At 42.7% G+C, this 18,168-nt stretch overlaps 1 protein-coding gene across 3 annotated transcripts in view; it reads right to left on the bottom strand.

The window, feature by feature from the left end:
- NR5A1 (nuclear receptor subfamily 5 group A member 1) overlaps positions 1-18,168 on the bottom strand; it is a 225,252-nt gene that overhangs the window by 28,621 nt on the left and 178,463 nt on the right. For 2 of the 3 annotated variants that reach the window (XM_033961132.1, XM_033961131.1), the window contains exon 6: positions 9,100-9,247. The exons of the other annotated variant lie outside the window; for it this stretch is intronic. In XM_033961132.1, the coding sequence (XP_033817023.1) occupies positions 9,100-9,247 (148 nt within the window). The remainder of the gene's footprint in view (positions 1-9,099; positions 9,248-18,168) is intronic. 3 annotated transcript variants of the gene reach the window in all.

Here is an 18,168-nt window from a genome sequence, read left to right as displayed (position 1 = left end):
GTCTCCCCCCCACCCCCGAAGGACCGCTCGCCCCATTGACCTTCCTGCACCACCTGTGAAGCAGCCCGCAGCAGGATCGCGACGTCAGCGATACCTGAGCTGCTTGGGCGCTGCTTCCTGCGCCGCGGTCCCGCCCCTCCTCTGACATCAGAGGAGGGGCGGGACCGCGGCGCAGGAAGCAGCGCCTAAGCAGCGCAGGGATAGCTGACGTCGCAATCCTGCTGCGGCTGCTTCATAGGTGGTGCAGGAAGGTCAATGGGGCGAGCGGTCTTTCGGGGGTGGGGGGACTGAACGGCAAGGCCGGGAGCATAGGTAGTGCTGCTTCATAGGTGGTGCGAGGAGGCCAGGGGGGCGAGCGGTCCTTCGGGGTGGGGCGGGCGGGCAGGCAGGCAGGCTTTCAAGGGGGAGGGGGTGACAGGCAGGCAGGCAAGCCTTCAAGGGGGGACAGGCCATCAAGGGAGGGGGCAGGCAGACCTTCAAGGGGGAGGGACAGGCCTACAAGGGGGGGGCAGGCAGACCTTCAAGGGGGAGGGACAGGCCTTCAAGGGGGGGCAGGCAGGCCTTCAAGGGGGGGCAGGCAGGCCTTCAAGGGGGGGACAGGTCTACAAGGGGGTGGGACAGGCCTACAAGGGGGTGGGACAGGCCTTCAGGGGGGGACAGGCCTTCAAGGGGGGGGACAGGCAGGCAGGCCTTCAATGGGGGGGACAGGCCTACAAGGGGGAGGGACAGGCCTTCAAGGGGGGGGACAGGCCTTCAAGGGGGGGACAGGCCTTCAAGGGGGGGACAGGCAGACCTTTAAGGGGGGACAGGCAGACCTTTAAGTGGGGACAGGCAGACCTTTAAGGGGGGACAGGCCTTTGGGGGGACCCTGGTTTAGAAGTACACGGAGGGAAGGGGGTGTTCAAAGAGACGTGCATATGCCAAACTTTTGGGGGGGGGGGAGGAAGAAATAATGGGTCTGAAAATAGAGGAGAGGGAGAGAGATGATGGACCATGGGATTTAGGGAGGGAAGTAACTGAAAGGGAGAGAAATTGGACACAAGGGATGGTGTGGAGGAGGGATAGAGATACTGGATAGGAGGGTAATTGGGAAAAGAAAGGGAGAGATGGTAGACTCTGGGGTGGTGGGGAAGAAGGGAGAGATGCCGGATGAAAGGGTAGTTAAGAAAAGGTGGATCTGTGGAGGGAGATGAAAAAAAGGAAAGATACCAGACTTCCTGGGGAGGGAAGGGAAATGGAAAGGGAGGACAGAGTTGGCAGATGGATGGTTAGCACGCAGAAAGAAGAAAGAAGGAGACCCTGGCAAGCAAGTTATCAGAAGAAAACCAGAGCCTTGGACCAACAAGATTTGAAATATAACCAGACAACAAAAGGTAGAAAAATTAATTTTATTTTCTGTTTTGTGATTATAATATGTCAGATTTGAAATGTGTATCCTGACAGAGCTGGTGTTGGACTGCTAACGTGAGCTAGGATTTAACAGAGAGAGGAAAAGTCCTTTTTGTTTCTTTATTTTATTTACACCACAGCGCCAGTGTGGTTAGGAGAAGCCAAAGGGGGTGAAAAAGCTATAAAACCCACCAGGAGTTTTGAAAAAAATCACCCAACTGGGCAGGAAAATCGAATTGAAAAACCAATTCAATAGGCTGAATCGAATCAAAATTTTTTTTCCTGAATCTGGCAGCATTAGTTTGCGCTACTGTCTTAGACTTTAGGACCTGGGATTGGGGAGAGATGGCATCCTCAGTACTTTATAATGCAAGTGAAACGAGGATTTGGTCAGACTTTTGAAGGGTCTGCAGAAAAAAAATATTGTATAGGCCGGGGACATGAAACAGCAGGAAATGGGAACTTTTCTTCCTTCTATTTTTGTGAATGGAAAGGCTGAGGATGTCAGAGAGTTCAGTTAAAATATGTGCTTTATAAGAAAATATAATAATGTGTTTTATAAAGTTTATAGCATAGCTGGCCTACCCAGTGAGGTGTTTCTAGTGGTGGTGGTGGCAGCGTGTCAATGTGTTGAGAGGAAGAGGTGGTCTGGGAAATTCTGCTGAGCAAACTCCGGGCCCATTTCCACCCCCCAGTTAGTCCACTCCACTCAACTGGTTCACACACTGAGTGGGTCTTTGGGTGTTGTGTTGGGATCTCTTCCAGTGGTTTATCAGTATCTCCTTCTGGTCCAAGGAAGGAAACTTTGTTATCCTTAGCATTGACCTACAGAATATGTTTGTAACAGCGCTGCTTGTGTGGCATTAGGCTATGTAGTGATCGAAAGAAAAAAAACAGACCTTTGCACATTTTTGCATTATATGGTGGGTGTATGAGGAGATTCACATTTCCTGCACAGCTAAGTCCATGTGAAGTTACCTTGTGCTGTATTTGACATCTAGCAAGGTCTCTGTTTGAAAGGAAAGATCTAAACTTAAAAATGAAGTGGCCAGAAGTTATGGTAAAAGCAGATAGTGTAGCTGGTTTTAAGAAAGATTTGGACAAATTCCTGGAGGAAAAGTCCATAATCTGTTATTAAGACATGAGGGAAGTGTATGCTTGCCCTGGATCGGTAGCATGGAATGTTGCTACTCTTTGGGTTTTGACCAGGTATTAGTATCCTGGATTGGCTACCATGAGAATGGGCTACTGGGCATGATGGACCATTGGTCTGACCCAGTTAGGCTATTCTTATGTTATGTTCTCATCTGTAGGGGCCTTTGTTTTCACTTCTTATTTTAATGTATTTTTTTTCTGGGAACTTATCAGTGTTTTGTATAATGGGAACAAAAATGGAAGAGAATTAATGTGTGTGGGATGAGGGGGTAACTAATTTCTTCAGCTAAATAATTCAATCCACTTCAAACAGACATAGGAGAACTCACGCACCATTCACACACCCTCCAACCAAAAACGTCAAAAGAAAAAAACTGTTCGACAACCTCCTAGCCATTCGAGCTGCAACACTCGACCCCCAACTCTACAACCAATTGACATCGACCACAGACTGCAAAACCTTCAAAAAGAAATAAAAACCCTTCTATTCAAAAAACACATAAAAACCGAACTAACACAATCAGAACTGTCCCAAGCATCACCTGCAACTACTCCATATGTACTTCTGATGTCATGACAATTCAGACATAATTTATGTTATGTTATGTTTGGAATATAAGAAAATTTTCACTGCCTGTTTCTATTCTGACCATTTATTCCGTTTCATGGTCATTACAAAAAATATTTTTTTGCATGGGGGGGTGTCAAAAAATGATGGGCCCCGGATGCCACATACCCTAGGTACGCCACTGGCCCCGGCTTATCTTCCAGTACCTCCCCTGTCTTTTTCAATCATCCCCCCTCCCCCATACCTTTGTTGGAGCCCCCTCGATGGACAGCGCGTGACTCGGGTCTCCAGCGGTGCAGGGCAGGCAGCGACGATCACTTTGGCATCCGGCCTGCCCCTGCACAGCTTGCTGAATGGCCGACGTCAGCTCACGCGGGACTCGTGAGAACTGACGTCAGCCACTCAGCAAGCGGTGCAGGCCGGATATCGAAGAGATCGCAATTGCCTGCCCTGCACCGCTGGAGATTTGAACCATGTGCCATCCGCTGTCCAGTGAGGGGGCTCCGAAAAAGGTACGGGGGAGGGAGGGATGATTGAAAAAGGTACCGGGGAGATGATTTAAAATTGCTGCATAGGCCACCCCATTTAACTAGGCCGCACCCCATAAAACCCATGTAAAACCCATGTATAGGCTGCGGCCTATATATGGGGAAATACAGTAATCATTGAATTCAGTTGCCAGTCATCTAAGATGTGTTAATTTTTTTACATATTAATACTAGTCTCAAGTTAGAGAATGACATGAGGACAAAGTTTGTCCTTGTCCCCGCAGTCTTTGCCCCTGTCCCCATCTCCACGCTATATATAAGAACATAAGAATTGCTGCTGCTGGGTCAGACCAGTGGTCCATCGTGCCCAGCAGTCCGCTCCCGCGGTGGCCCCCAGGTCCCACGGGCTCTGTCCCCATCCCCGCCCTGATGAGCAACATAAGTGCTAGAAACCATAAGGGGAGATAAATGAGGAGAGATATTGAGGGGCAGGACTAGCTTGCCACATACACTAACTGAATCAGTACCTTATACCTTGTTTAACCGTATAAACAACTTGTCTTGAGTTTAGCCTCCCATCTGTTTATCCCACCTCACTCTCTACTATACATCCTGTTCCTATCTAATATTTACATTTGACCCCTCAGCTACAAGATAAGTAATATTACAGAAAAGCATTAATGTCATGTCATATCTATGCTATTTGAATGTTCTGATTTGTGCTTATTAGATGCTTATTTGAACCTCAGTGCTGTTAATAAGTATATATTTGAAACGGTTTCATGATAGTCCTATTATTGTTTCAATTGACTGATTTTGACTTTACCTCATTCATTGTATTTATGTTTATATTTGGTCTTTTTACTACTCTTATGCTGTTAACAAAATTGTAAGTTTTATGTTGAATTACACCTGCTCTTCACCACCTTGGGTGAATCTCTTCATAAAGGCGGTTAATACATCCCAATAAATCAATTTGTTCCTGTCTCACAGATCAGGCTAGTGAGCTGGGAGTGTGCAGCTTTTACACTAGAATACAGTGAACCTTATATTCTCTGCAGAAATCTGGAATAGCTCATTGTCAGTCATAAACTTTGGGTCCTTTTACTAAGCTGCAGGAAAAAGTGGCCTTAGTACACCCTTACACAGGTTTGTCCTGCCTGTTAAGGTCATTTTTACCACAGCAGCAAAATGGCCAATTTTCCTATTATTGAATTAATGACCATGAACCAATGTTGTCATTAGTGCACAACCATTTACAAAAAATAGTGTGTGTGCACTTACCAATCCCTATTTTGTATGCCTAGAGGCTCACACAGTAATGTAGCTGAGCTGAGCAGCACAGAAACACCCACTGTCTGCCCCCAGATACCCCCTCCCAGCAAAACATTAATATTTTATAGCACACAGTTAGATTTGTAACTTTCTGCAGGATGCCTGCAATAAAAGCATTTTAAGCTGCAATAAGTGTGTGCTAGCTCATTCCATAGCTTAATAACTTCACATATAACGATATTATAACAATTTTAGTCTCTCCTTTGTATAGTCTGACCGAGCTGGCATTACTGTCAAACTTATATGTGGAGGAGCATTTTCAATATGATATCTAAATCCAATTTTGGACATTTTGGGGAACAAAAATCCAGTAGAAAAAAATGACAATTTTCAAACCAGAAAAACATCTTTGTTTTTTTCAAAAATGGCCATTTCCTAGATGTTTTTGTCCTCAGTGTATCTATCTTTTTAAATCAAAAAAAGATCGCCCAAATGAAAAAATGCACAAAAAAAACCCAACCAGTGGGAAGTAGGAGAGGTCAAAATTCTTAGCAGATGGCCACACAGACATCCCAGCAGTGCAGTGGTGCACCCTAGGGGGCACTGTGGTGAATTTCACATAAAAGGTCCCAGGTGCACATCTCACCATAATCCCCTTAAATTTGGGGTGAGTTTTGGAAGACTCGCCATACAATTTACTGTGCCCAACTGTACATCACAATAATAGCCCTTATGCCTGCAGGTGTCACCTGAATGTCAGTACAGTCATTTTTTGATGTGTTTTGGTGGGTTCCCACTTTCAACCACAAATGTACTGGCTCAATTAGCATCAGTTAGCTATGGGAACACCTTCCCTCTTCCCTTACCTGCTCCTCTCTCTCTTCACCTTGCAATCTTCCACCAAAACTCTACTGAATGTATCAAGTATGTAATTCTATGTCCCTTTCTGTACTCTGTGTGTAAATTGGAACCAATAAGTTTTCTGCTATATCTCTCTGAATTATGTATGCAATACTGTAACCCATTATGAGCTCCTCCGAGAGGATGGGATATAAAACTAACTAAATAATTAATTAAAGTGGAATATGGGCTTTGGACCCCTTCTTTGTAGTCCACTGCACTGACCACCAGGATAACTATATAGACTTATGCCTCTTTCTATCTGGCGTAAGTTTGGCTTCTAAAGTTAGGTGGAACCTGCAAATTATGCTGGTATTCTATAAAGTAGCGATACAACAAAGAATAGAGTTAAATGGTTATTCTATAGATAAATATACATACATCAAAAACCATTAAACAATCAAACTGGTTAGTAGACTATAGATTAGAGTCATGTGTTGATTAAATTCAAATTTTATCTGTGGGGGCCCCCACAGATAAAATTTGAATTTAATCATCACATGACTCTAATCTATAGTCTACTAAACCAGTTTGATTGTTTAATGGTTTTTGATGGGCATTCTATAAAGGCCATTGACTACCTTTCAGGTAAGTCTTAGGGGTGTTGAAAGGGCTGGGAGTTGGGGGGAATGTTTCCAGTGACAGATGTGGGCAAGGCTTGGGTTCAAGAAAGAGCATATCAGAATGATGGGATCAGGGAGGAGAGGGCTAGAACAAGGGGTGTCAGGGAAAAGGTAAACGAAGCCTTTGAACCTCCACTATTTGCTGTGTGATGAACTAATGGACTGCCAGTAAATGACTTCAGTTAGTGTCTCCTCTCGAGTGCAATAAGTAGGGTTACCAGATGCCCAGATTCCCCTGTTCATGTCTTCATTTTCGAAGGCACTTTGTCCAGGTTTTGAAAAGCTTCCAGCTAGCAGCGTCATTGGGCAGCAACTGTGCATGCGCCGATGCAACACAGTGATGTCACGCACACCTGCGCATGCGTGTGACATCATCGTGTCACGCCAGCGCATGTGCAGATGCCCTCCCAAGTGAACAGGTTGATGGGGCAGGGCTGGGGACGGAACGGAGCGTGACTCGAGCGGAATGGGGCGGGGCCAGGCAGAACTAGGCGGACCTGGGGGTGGGGACGTGGGTCCGATTTTCATTCTGTAAAATCTGGTAACCCTAGCAATAAGGGCATCTGTTTCATTGGCAGTCATGACAGCCAGCAAATATACCGACCTATGTCACAACCAACTCCCGCCCCTACCGACCAGCTAAGACAAGGTGTTGTTATCATGCTGCTGGTTATAACATGTGATAGACATTAGCTTGGATTTATCTTAAAGTCTAATGTTTGATAAAATCCAAGCAAGCTGTTTAACACAACTTAGTAAAAGACTCCCTCAGGGTCTTTATGAAATCGACTGGAAGACTGTTGTAAAAGTATGTAAATAGGATGCAGTTTCATCTTAACGTTTGAACTGATTTAGAATCATCAGAGTTTTCCATAGACCTATGTGCATTGCATTCTAACGTTCATTCTGGATGCATGTGAAGTCTCAAAACCAAATCCTTCCTGACAGACGTCACCAGACATATCGGCTGTATTTCTGTTTTCCCCTTGTTCTTGATAAAACTACAAGCTACTTCAGAAAGGTTTTGCCTAATTAACTTTTTAGTGACTCTGCTATCACAGACTTCACAGATCTCTTTAAGCCTGTTTGTCTTGAGAACTTAGTTTAGACTCTACAGCCTAATCGTTAGTCTTAACTCCCACCAAGTCCAAGAGATAAATTGAGGGTCCATTTTCTAAAAAGTCTCCTTCTGAGCAGGGTGATTTGTTTTTACTTTTCTCGCTGTATAAACGTAGCCAGGGGCAGGTCCTACAGTTTGATATATTCAGAGGCTACTTTAACACTCATATCAGGAGAGATTTTCTTCCCAAATGGATCAATTACATAAATGTTAGCAGTAGCATCCCCAACATCTTAACACTATCTGCATTCTGTTTTGGATAAATGGAGTAAAGGAAAATAGAAAGAAGCACTTTTATTTTAGTGGATTTGAAATTTATTATTGAAACCTGTAAGGAGTTTTGTGATTCACAAACCTGATCAAAATAAAGCAGCATGGACAGCTAGTGCAGAGATTCATTAACTACAATTAACAGACCTGAATATCAGACAATATCAATCAAATTACCACTCAGAGGGGAGGAAAAAGCCTGTGAGGGGTTCCGAGGCTTTTTCCTCCCCTCTGTACTTTTTATATATCTCTAAGCGTTTGCACTGTCAGAGACCATTGTAATGTTTGTCCATTGGACATTACAATGTCTGGTCATTACAGCTGTTTAAGGAGTGTGCTATTTGATATAAGGGAGTTATATATATTCAGAAATATCTAAGGTCAGACTGAATAACTGTGAATAATTATCATTTGTGAAGTTTTAGAGGAAATGTAAATGAAGTGTATGGAATTGTTTGACTCTGTCCATGATTTAATTTTATGTTTTATTATGTGATGCGCCTTGAACTGAAAGGTAAAGCAGAATAGAAATGCATACATTAATGTTAATATAACATGTAATCCCTTAACTATGGGGTCCTTTTACTAAGACGCACTAGCTGTTTTAACGCAAGCTGCTAAACGCTAATGCGTCCATAGACTATAATGGACGTGTTAACATTTAGCACGCGCTTAAATAACTAGCACGCCTTAGTAAAAGAATCCCTATGTCTGTAATATTGATGTGAGGAAGGAGTGGCCTAGTAGTTAGAGCTATAGCCTCAGCACCCTGCGGCTGTGGGTTCAAGCCCCATGCTGCTCCTTGTGATCCCAGGTAAGTCACCTAATCCTCCGTTGTCCCCGGTACATTACATAGATTGTGAGCCTGTTAGGACAGATATACAGTACATCTCACCTTGAACGTAAACCAATTGGACAACCTCCATTGATAGGGAGTTATATAAATAATTTAAAAATTAAATTATACATTGATCCAGTTCCGTAATCCACTTGAAACTTGTTTGGTAAAATGGAATATACATATTTACTATTAATTACTTTGCAACTATTGCAAAAATTGTTTTAAAGGTGATGCTGCTATTATGGAATAGGCAATGCATTTGAAAAATCTGAAGGACCCTGGCCCTTGTTTATGATGAGAGGACAAATTTTGGGGATCATGGTAATTAAACACTTGCACCTGTTATTCTCTAGTTCTCAGGGATGGTTCTTAGGGATTTACATCATGAAAACCAGCCACAGATAGGGAGAATAAGACAAAAGGCGTTAGGACATGAGGGGAAAGAAATTTGCATTGTAGGATGTACTTACCAAGGCTGAAGAGTATAAGAAACTTCAGGCAAACAAATTCTTGTCTATCTACCTGCAGCGAATGTAGCTGAATAACCAGGTCTCGTGCCCTCAATACCAAGTTATTCAGAGTGGCTCCAGCCTGTGTGGCAATTGCTGACACTTCAATCTAAAATCCAAGGAACACAAGAGAATGTAGCACTATAGTCAGAATTAGAGAATTTTGTACTGTTATTGTTAGTTTAAATATAATTTTACTCAGTCTAATGCTGTTTTTTCATGTGACATTTGCCTACGGTGAACTAGGCCTCAGTTGGATGTGGATTTTTTAGCCAGCTTTTTTTTGCCCATAAGAACATAAGAATATCCTTACTGGGTCAGACCAATGGTCCATCAAGCCCAGTAGCCCGTTCTCACAGTGGCCAATCCAGGTCACTAGTACCTGGCCAAAACCCAAGGAGTAGCAATATTCCATGCTACCGATACAGGGCAAGTAGTGGCTTCCCCCATGTCTTTCTCAGTAACAGATTATGTACTTTTCCTCCAGGAACTTGTCCAAACCCTTCTTAAAACCAGCTACGGTATCCACTCTTACCACATCCTCTGGCAACGCGTTCCAGAGCTTAACTATTCTCTAAGTGAAAAAAAGATTTCCTCCTATTGGTTTTAAAAGTATTTCCCTGTAACTTCATTGAGTGTCCCCATTGGAAACAGAACTATGAATCCCAGAATACTTTGAGATGGAACATCAGAAACCAAGACTGGATTACACTATCTCCAGGGACATACCCTCAAATTCAGCATAGGTCACCCAAATTTTTGGCACAAATCACAGATAATGTGTGTAAAGTAATTGCCTAAATTGGTTATATCAAATTGGCCTTAACAAGTGCTAATTGGTACTAATTACTAGTTACGTGCATATCTGCTCTGCACCCTATTCTATAACTTGCATGCTTAATTAATCTCACGCTAAACTCCAAAGGGGATATGGCCAAGGGAGGGGCATGTGTGGGGTATGGTGCAGATTTACAGAATACCACCGCACTCTGCACCACTCTACTTTCATTTTTGTACCTAACTTACAGCAGTCACTTATACCAGTCTTTGGCAGGCATGAATGCTCATGCCTTCAGTTACTCATAGGTGCAAAAATGGCTTAAATTAGTATTACTACTATTACTATTTATTATTTCTATAGCGCTGAAAGGCATACGCAGTGCTGTACATTTTGACATACAATAGACAGTCCCTGCTCAGAAGAGCTTACAATCAAATTTAGACAGGACATTTTAGGGTTGGGGAGATTATAGTAGGTAAAGGTGTCTGACAGCAGTGAGGGGGAGTTAAGAGTTGAAAGCAGTTAAAAAAGTGGGCCTTTAGCTTGGATTTGAACACTGCCAGGGATGGAGCACGATGTATTGATTCAGGCAACCTGTTCCAGGCATACGGCGCCGAAAGAAAGAAGTGACGGAGTCCGGAGTTGGCACTGGAAGAGAAGGGTACAGATAAGAGGGGCTTGACCAATGAGCGGAGATCACGGGGGGAGCATAGGGGGAGATGAGTGAGGAGAGATATCGGGGGGCTTCAGAGCGAATGCACTTGTAGGTCAGCAAGAGGAGTTCTATAAAGACAGTCCTATATGGAGCTGCCTCTATAGAATTCATGCTTAGCACACATTATTCTGGCACTTAACCTTGGGCGTCCTATATAGAATTCCCCCTTTATTGTTAGATGCATGGAATAGTCTCCCAGTAGAGGCAGTGGAGACATAGACTGTGTCTGAATTTAAGAAAGCATGGGACAGGCACATGGGATCTCTTAGGAAAAGGAGGAGATAGTGGATGCTGCGAATGGGTAGACTGGATGGGCCATTTGGCCTTTATCTGCTGTTATGTTTCTATGTTTCTAAAATGTTCTAAGAAAGCTTGGTCATTGCATGAATAGTGCCGCCAAGTTAGCCAGTCCTTGAAGGGAGATTTTCAGCCATTCCTAATTTTGAAATTACATCCCAAAACAGCCTGCTATTTGTAGTCCTTCATTCTTTCCTTTGAAATCAGTGCTTCAGGTCTCATAATGCACCAGGATAAGATGTTCAAAAATCCAGGATCAACCTAGAATCTCTCCTGGAACTGGATAACCTGAGAGCTCTGCAAGAAGCAATCAGGTAGCTCCTCTATGTTACAGCTTCCACATCCTGTTCTCTGCCTTTCTCCATCTGGTATTCAAAATCCAAGGTTGGAGGAGTTTTGATCATTCTGATCTGAATGGGAAGATGTCATGCTGGTCAACCAAAAATTGTTGACCATGCATTTATCAGGGGTCTCAAAGTCCCTCCTTGAGGGCCGCAATCCAGTCGGGTTTTCAGGATTTCCCCACTGAATATGGATGAGATCTATGTGCATGCACTGCTTTCAATGCATATTCATTGGGGAAATCCTGAAAACCTGACTGGATTGCAGCCCTCAAGGAGGGACTTTGAGATCCCTGATTTAAATGAAGCATCTAATACTGATCTAAAGCCAGGTACAGGAGTAAGAGTTATAAAATTTTTGTATGTAGTAGAGCTGTACTGAACAGTGTATTCCACTATTTGGATGAAAATGAATAACGAAAAATATAATTTGGCTGACTATGAATACCGAATACTGAGTTTTAACATAAAAATTAATTAAAATAAGAAATATGAAATCAGAGATCAACCTGCTCATATGTTACTCTCAGTTTTTAATGTTTTCTCCCTTACAGAAATCAACTCCTGCTCTTTCCCTCTTTGCTAAGCAATATTCTAGTCCAAGAGTGGGCAACTCCGGTCCTCGAGGGCCGGAATCCAGTCAGGTTTTCAGGATTTCCCCAATGAATATATATATAAGATCTATTTGCATGCACTGCTTTCAATGCATATTCATTGGGGAAATCCTGAAAACACGACTGGATTCTGGCCCTCGAGGACTGGAGTTGCCCACCCCTGTTCTAGTAGGTTCTGATGTTTTTGGGGCGCAATATATAGAATATAGCCCTAAGACAGTTGTGGAGCAGTCACGCATGTAAGTGCAGAATTCTGTAACTTCTGTGCATAACTGGTGTCTAACTTATGCAAGCTGTTACTGAATGAGAGGTATACATGACTGTCTGGGAAAACATGTCTAAAGTCGTGGATCCAATGGACGTTAATACTCAATTCCTCCAAAACTTTCTAAGCATGTTTGAACAACTGTATATTTTTCCCAAAAATATGATCATGTTACTCCCCTTCTCCGGAAAGCTCATTGGCTGCCTATCTCTCACCGTTCTACCTATAAAATATTATTTCTTGCTTTCAAAATAAAAAACACGCATAAACCAGCCTTCATTGATAAACTTTTAATTCCTTATGCATCTTACAAAACTCTCCGATCTAGTAATCAAATCCTGCTCACTATTCCTCCAATAAGAGAACTCTTTTACGACACTACACACAAATCCATCTTCTCTGTCACAGCTCCCACACTGTGGAATGCTTTTCCCACTGATCTTCATCTAGAAAATTCCTTTGATAAATTCAAATCCAAACTTAAAACATTCCTCTTTAAAGACGCCTTTACCTTGTAAATGCAATTCCCTTTGAAATTCGATTATCCTTTTCAGAAATTTTAAGACAACCAAAACGCTTTTTTAGAAGCGATCTCCCCAGCCTAATTGTAACTCCCATTTCTTTTTTTTAATCTCGATGTATTTATTAATCTTTCCTTCCCATCCTTTCCTAATGTATCATGTATGTTTATGCGTAAATGTCTCCCCCCCTTTTTTTTTTTAGTTTAGATAAGTTTTTATTCTTTTAATTTTTACTACATACCTGTATGATAAACAGTATATCAAAAATAAAGAAACTTGAAACCTGTAAAAGGTTGGGGGTTTGAACTGCTGCATTATAAATTACTTGCTCTAATGGAATTCATTAAAACCTCATTTATGTTTCTGGTGATAAGTTTTTGGATTAATACTATTTGGACATTTGTTTCTAATAACACCATTTGAACATTATTGTTTTTGTGGACATTGATATTTTTTTTGTACTTTTTGATTTTCTGATTAGCTTTTCACTAGGGGATGGGTTTTTGAACCGTCTTTTTTCCTTCTTTTCCCCTTTCAATATTGATTGAAGTTTTCACTGGCAGTTCGTATGCATTTTTGCACAGGACTAGATGATGTACAGGGCAGGACTTATTTAGGTTATTAACCTGGTGCTGGTCACCTATGAGTTTCCTTCCTGGAGCTGTAAGTACTATGCATTTATTATTTAACCTTTTGGGCCCGTAATATTAAATAATGATTCTCTGATTGAGTGTCGGTTTTGAGAGGGGATTTGAAGTTTTCCTGCCAAATTCCAGTTGTATAGCATCTGGTGACTTTAGTCATGTTTTCCCAGAGAAAGTCATATATGTCTACTGCATGCATAGAGCATATAAGCATTTCTGTAATGGATGATACTGCAAATCAAGAGTACAGTATACCCAAATGGACAACAGAACTATAATGCAATATATGTGCTTGCAACTTTTCTCTATTAATTAAATAAAAATATGCTCACAAACGGATTCTAAGGGTGTATCCTGGAAACTGGTGTGGAAAAAATGAACTTTTGGGTCTCCTAGAAGAGGGCGACTGTAGCATTGTGTGGGATACAACTTCTCCCGTCCCCCAGCTGGGCAGAGAAAGGTGCCAGGTGGCAGTAAAAATCAACAGCAAAGGAATGAAAGGGAACATGCCCAAGAGAAAGATCTCACGAATAGAGTGTGTTCCTATTTTAGGAAGATGCAATGAAGGAGTCCCTGTTCCCAGAACCGATTAATCCTTTGGTGGGCCCCTCATCTGTTTTCCCTCCTCTAGGCCTCCCCCCCTCCTTATTAATTCTTGATCTCGTTAGCACCAACATAAACTCTCTCCACTTCCAAGCTCAACATACAGCCCTGCTAGAAACACATTCAGGGTAGCAAATCTGCCACAACATATCATCATTAACAAGGACTTAGAGCTGCCACCTTTGCTTTGAAAAGGTGGCATTATACAGTTTCAACAGACCCCAGAGCACCAATATACCTCTTATTGGTCCTATACAGATACTGCACACATGGGATTCAGACTGACCACTGATTGGTCCTATACAGATACTGCACACATGGACTGCAGACTGACCGCTTATTGGTCCTATACAGATACTGTACACATGGGATGCAGACTGACCCTCACCAAATAACAGAAAAAAGAGACCATAAATAAGAAATGAAAACAGACAAAACCTGAGTTGGAAACACCAAAAAGTTTGAATTCTAGTTTTCCCGGGAATTAATTCGGAGGTCAGATTCCTGTACATTTCCCTTTCTATCAACCTTCCTCGCCCCAGGAAAAAACACTGGGATTCTTTCCCTTCCATCTCCGGGACATCAACATTCTTCACTTCCCACCAAATCCCTTCCCCAGGTTGGACATCAGCACAATTCCCTTTCTAGCCCTAGCTCCCTAGGAAGGACGCTAATGCTTTCCCCCTTCTCACACTCGATCCCCAGGATAGACCCCCCCAACATTCTCCCCTCACCCAGGAAGACCTAAACACTCTCCACCATTGCCCCTTTCCCAGCATCCCCTTAGTACAGAGCAAAACTGTCTCAGTATTCCCAGCTGACACTGTAAAATAGATTCCTACTCATGTTGCCTTTAAAACTTTGAGTGACTGGAGCAGCACAAGAGGACTTGGATAACTGTGCTGAGATCAAATTAGGGAAATAGAAGAAGCAAGGAGTTGATGCTCTGCCCTCTGTGTAGCTCAGCAAATGAGGGAACATTCGCACCTCTGGTGCCTTGCGCTACCACCACACAGTACAGTCCACCTACAGCCAATGAGGACTGGCACAGGGGATATGAGGCAGGGGGGACCCAGAGGTAGAATGGGAGGGCCATGCATTTCCCGGCTTTTCTCTACCCTCTCCACACCCCATCTGGGTCCAACATCTATCTCTGCTGCTGCTTACTTGTGCTCCTTAACCCCCCCCACCACCTCCCAAATGTAACCAGTGTTTCTCTGCTTTGAATGCCCCACCCCACCGGTTCTCCAGTCCTGGCTTGTGAATGGCCGAAACAGTGAAACAGACTACGACTGGTCCTGCCAGGGCATTTCCTCTCTTGTGTCTCCCTCATGTGATATAACGTTCTGTGGATGGACATGAAAGAAGAAAGGTCCTGGCAGGACCAGTCACAGGCAATCTGTTTTACTGCCTCTGCTGATCACACTGTGACTAGAGGACTAACTGCTGGGGGAGTGGGGGATTCAGAGACCTGAATCCACATGGTGGGGGGAGTGAGAATCTGCAGACATCAATGCTCAACCTGCATGAAAGGAGAAACGGAGAAGCTGTTATTTTGGAGGGGTCCTGAGCCAAGGCCCCCTAAGCCCCCCTCCTATTCCCATAGCTGCACCACTGGTACAAGGTGATGCTAAAAGCAGGTACGACCCAAGGATAATGTAGAAGATGAGTTACTCTAGCAGCACTTAGCTGAGGCAGGAGAGGGGGCAGCCTCTCCTCCTTTTCCAGGCTTAGGATGGCAGGACAATGTCCTCAACATGAAGGTAGCTCCCGAGTTGCCTGCAGTAGTACATGCACATGCAATGGAAAGGCAGAGCCAATCAATGGAGGTGCAGGGCTGCAATGCTGTGCTGGTAGCAGGCAATTGGACTTGCTGTAGCTGCTAGTGACACGCTGAGGGTGGGCAGGATTGACTCGCTCACAATGGAGGAGGTCTGGAATGCTGAAGATACACGTAGATGGATGCTTTTCAGATTTCTTAACCTTCTGTTTGGCTTCCAGGCTTTAAAGAAAAATCTGCACAGTCTAGAAAAAAAATCAGGGGAATTGGCAGACAATTGTCTAAGTCAGTGTCTCTCAAACTTTTTTAGCTCTGGCACACTAAACAGAGCAAATATTTTTTCGTGGTACATTATAATCAAAATTATAAAATTGCAAAACCAACAAAAAAATTAAATTTGAGAGTTATTTAAAGTTATTTAAGCTACGTATGTATGGGTAACTGTAACAACGGTGAAACTAAAGTACGAGAGAATAGAATTGCTAATCTCCGAGATGGATGTGCTTGTTTTTGAGTTCAAATTAACTCAAAACGCAGCTCCAAAGTTGACAAGCAAACACGCATTTCATCATCCACCATTTGTAGTCATTTTTTATTTTTAAATTTAATTTCTGTCAGAGCTGAAAATCCAAGTTTGCAAAGATAAGATCCAAATGGTAACAAAGCCTTAAATGCTTTGCTGCTCAAGTTGGGATAACTACTGCATAAAAAATAAAACTATAATTACTTGCTGTTAGTTTTCAATGACCAATCACATCAAAGAATGATGCTTATCTAGGCAGTTGTATCCTTACGCACACAGATGCTCATAAGGTTGACAGACTCTTGTGTACATGACATACATGTCATCTATTTTAGTGTATTCTAATGAAGGGAATTTTTAAAAATAAAGTAAAATTCTGGAATTTCTCGTGGCACACCGGGAATCTCTTTGGGGTACATCACTGTGTCGTGGCACACAGTTTGAGAGACTCTGGCCTAAGTATATCTGACAGGGTCCTCTAAATAGCTGGACCATAGGCATGCTGTTTATATCTTAATGTATCCTACTTAGTCATACCACACTTCACTGAAAAAAACCCCACCTGCAGTCATTAATTGCAAATGACAGAGTCAAATCTAACTTGAATCTATGGCCTGTTCTTAGTGGGCCATTTGTTACCACAGTCTCTCATTCATTTTTGTAAATACAGACGAGAAACAGCTCAAGAAACAAAAATTATCCTGTCACTGCTTGTGAAAGCCTGTGTTTTATGGATTCATTGTATTTATCTACAGATCACTGTTGCTCCCCCTTTATGCATCAACAATCCTGAAACCCAACGAATCAAAGCAAAACAAAAAGCATCTGCTTGGGTCACTTTTCGTTCATGCAAGAGGTGCCAGCAGAACACCTAGACACAAATCACACTACAGATCGTCCTTCTTAAACAGAGCTTTAGGAGTTGGCACGGAACCAAATTGGAGAACTGGATTTGATTCCTTAACATGGATTCTGCTCCTAGGCCTAGAAATGCTGCAAAGGAGAGAGGGTCCCAATCACTGCACAACAGCAACATCTAATGGTTAGACTCACAGATTCAGAAAGGATCCCTTGACTAAGGACAATCACTGTGATTACATTACATTACATTAGAGATTTCTGGTTCGCCATTACCTTGCGGTTCAAGGTGGATTACAAAAGAGTTATAGAAGGTGGGTTACAAAAGAAGATGTCTGGTCATTTTTAGTGAAGGTAAAGAGTAGATCAGGTAGTTTCGGGGAGTCAGGAAGAAGATGGGAAGACGGAAGGTACTCGTGGTGTTAAGACTTTTTCAGGGATTTCTTGAAGAGTATACTCTTTATTTCTTTTCTAAACATCTTGTAGTCTGGGGTTGTCATCAGTAGATTGGAGATTTGGTTGTCTAGTTTTGCTGCTTGAGTGGCTAGGAGGCCATGATATAGTTTTAGCGTGAGGGTTAGATAAACAGGGCAAAATGCAGGAGAAAACCCAAATAAGTGGGCCTAGCACCATAGCCCAGGGGATGCTAATTCTGATTGAACTGGTAGCCCTAAGAAGAACTGCTGAATGAACAAAATTACAAAGAGTTCAGTGAATTCACTTGTGAGCTCACATGAATGAAAGAATACACAACATGCACTCCAGCACCATGGTACATTCTAGACATTGACATCTTTACTTGCTATTAAGCTATAAAGATATTTCATTTATTTTGTGGCATTTTACAGGGAATGAAGTCTTATTCCCAGCGCTCACTCCTCATGCTGCTTTCAAAGCACACCTTCATCATGCCCTCGAAATACCTTCACAGACTGAATGAGAGCTAAAGTAACAAGCCAAACTCAACTGGCATCCTTCCAGAAATTACTTTTAGTCAGAGTAAAGCCAAACATCTACATAAGACTGGCCCTTGAAATTGCAAAGAAGCACGGAATCCACATCCACTCCTTCGCGGATGATATACAACT

The sequence above is a fragment of the Geotrypetes seraphini genome, chromosome 10, assembly GCF_902459505.1.
Source record: "Geotrypetes seraphini chromosome 10, aGeoSer1.1, whole genome shotgun sequence".
NCBI lineage: Eukaryota > Metazoa > Chordata > Amphibia > Gymnophiona > Dermophiidae > Geotrypetes > Geotrypetes seraphini.
Note: the sequence above shows the minus strand (reverse complement) of the source record. Positions and strands in the feature narration are given on the sequence as shown.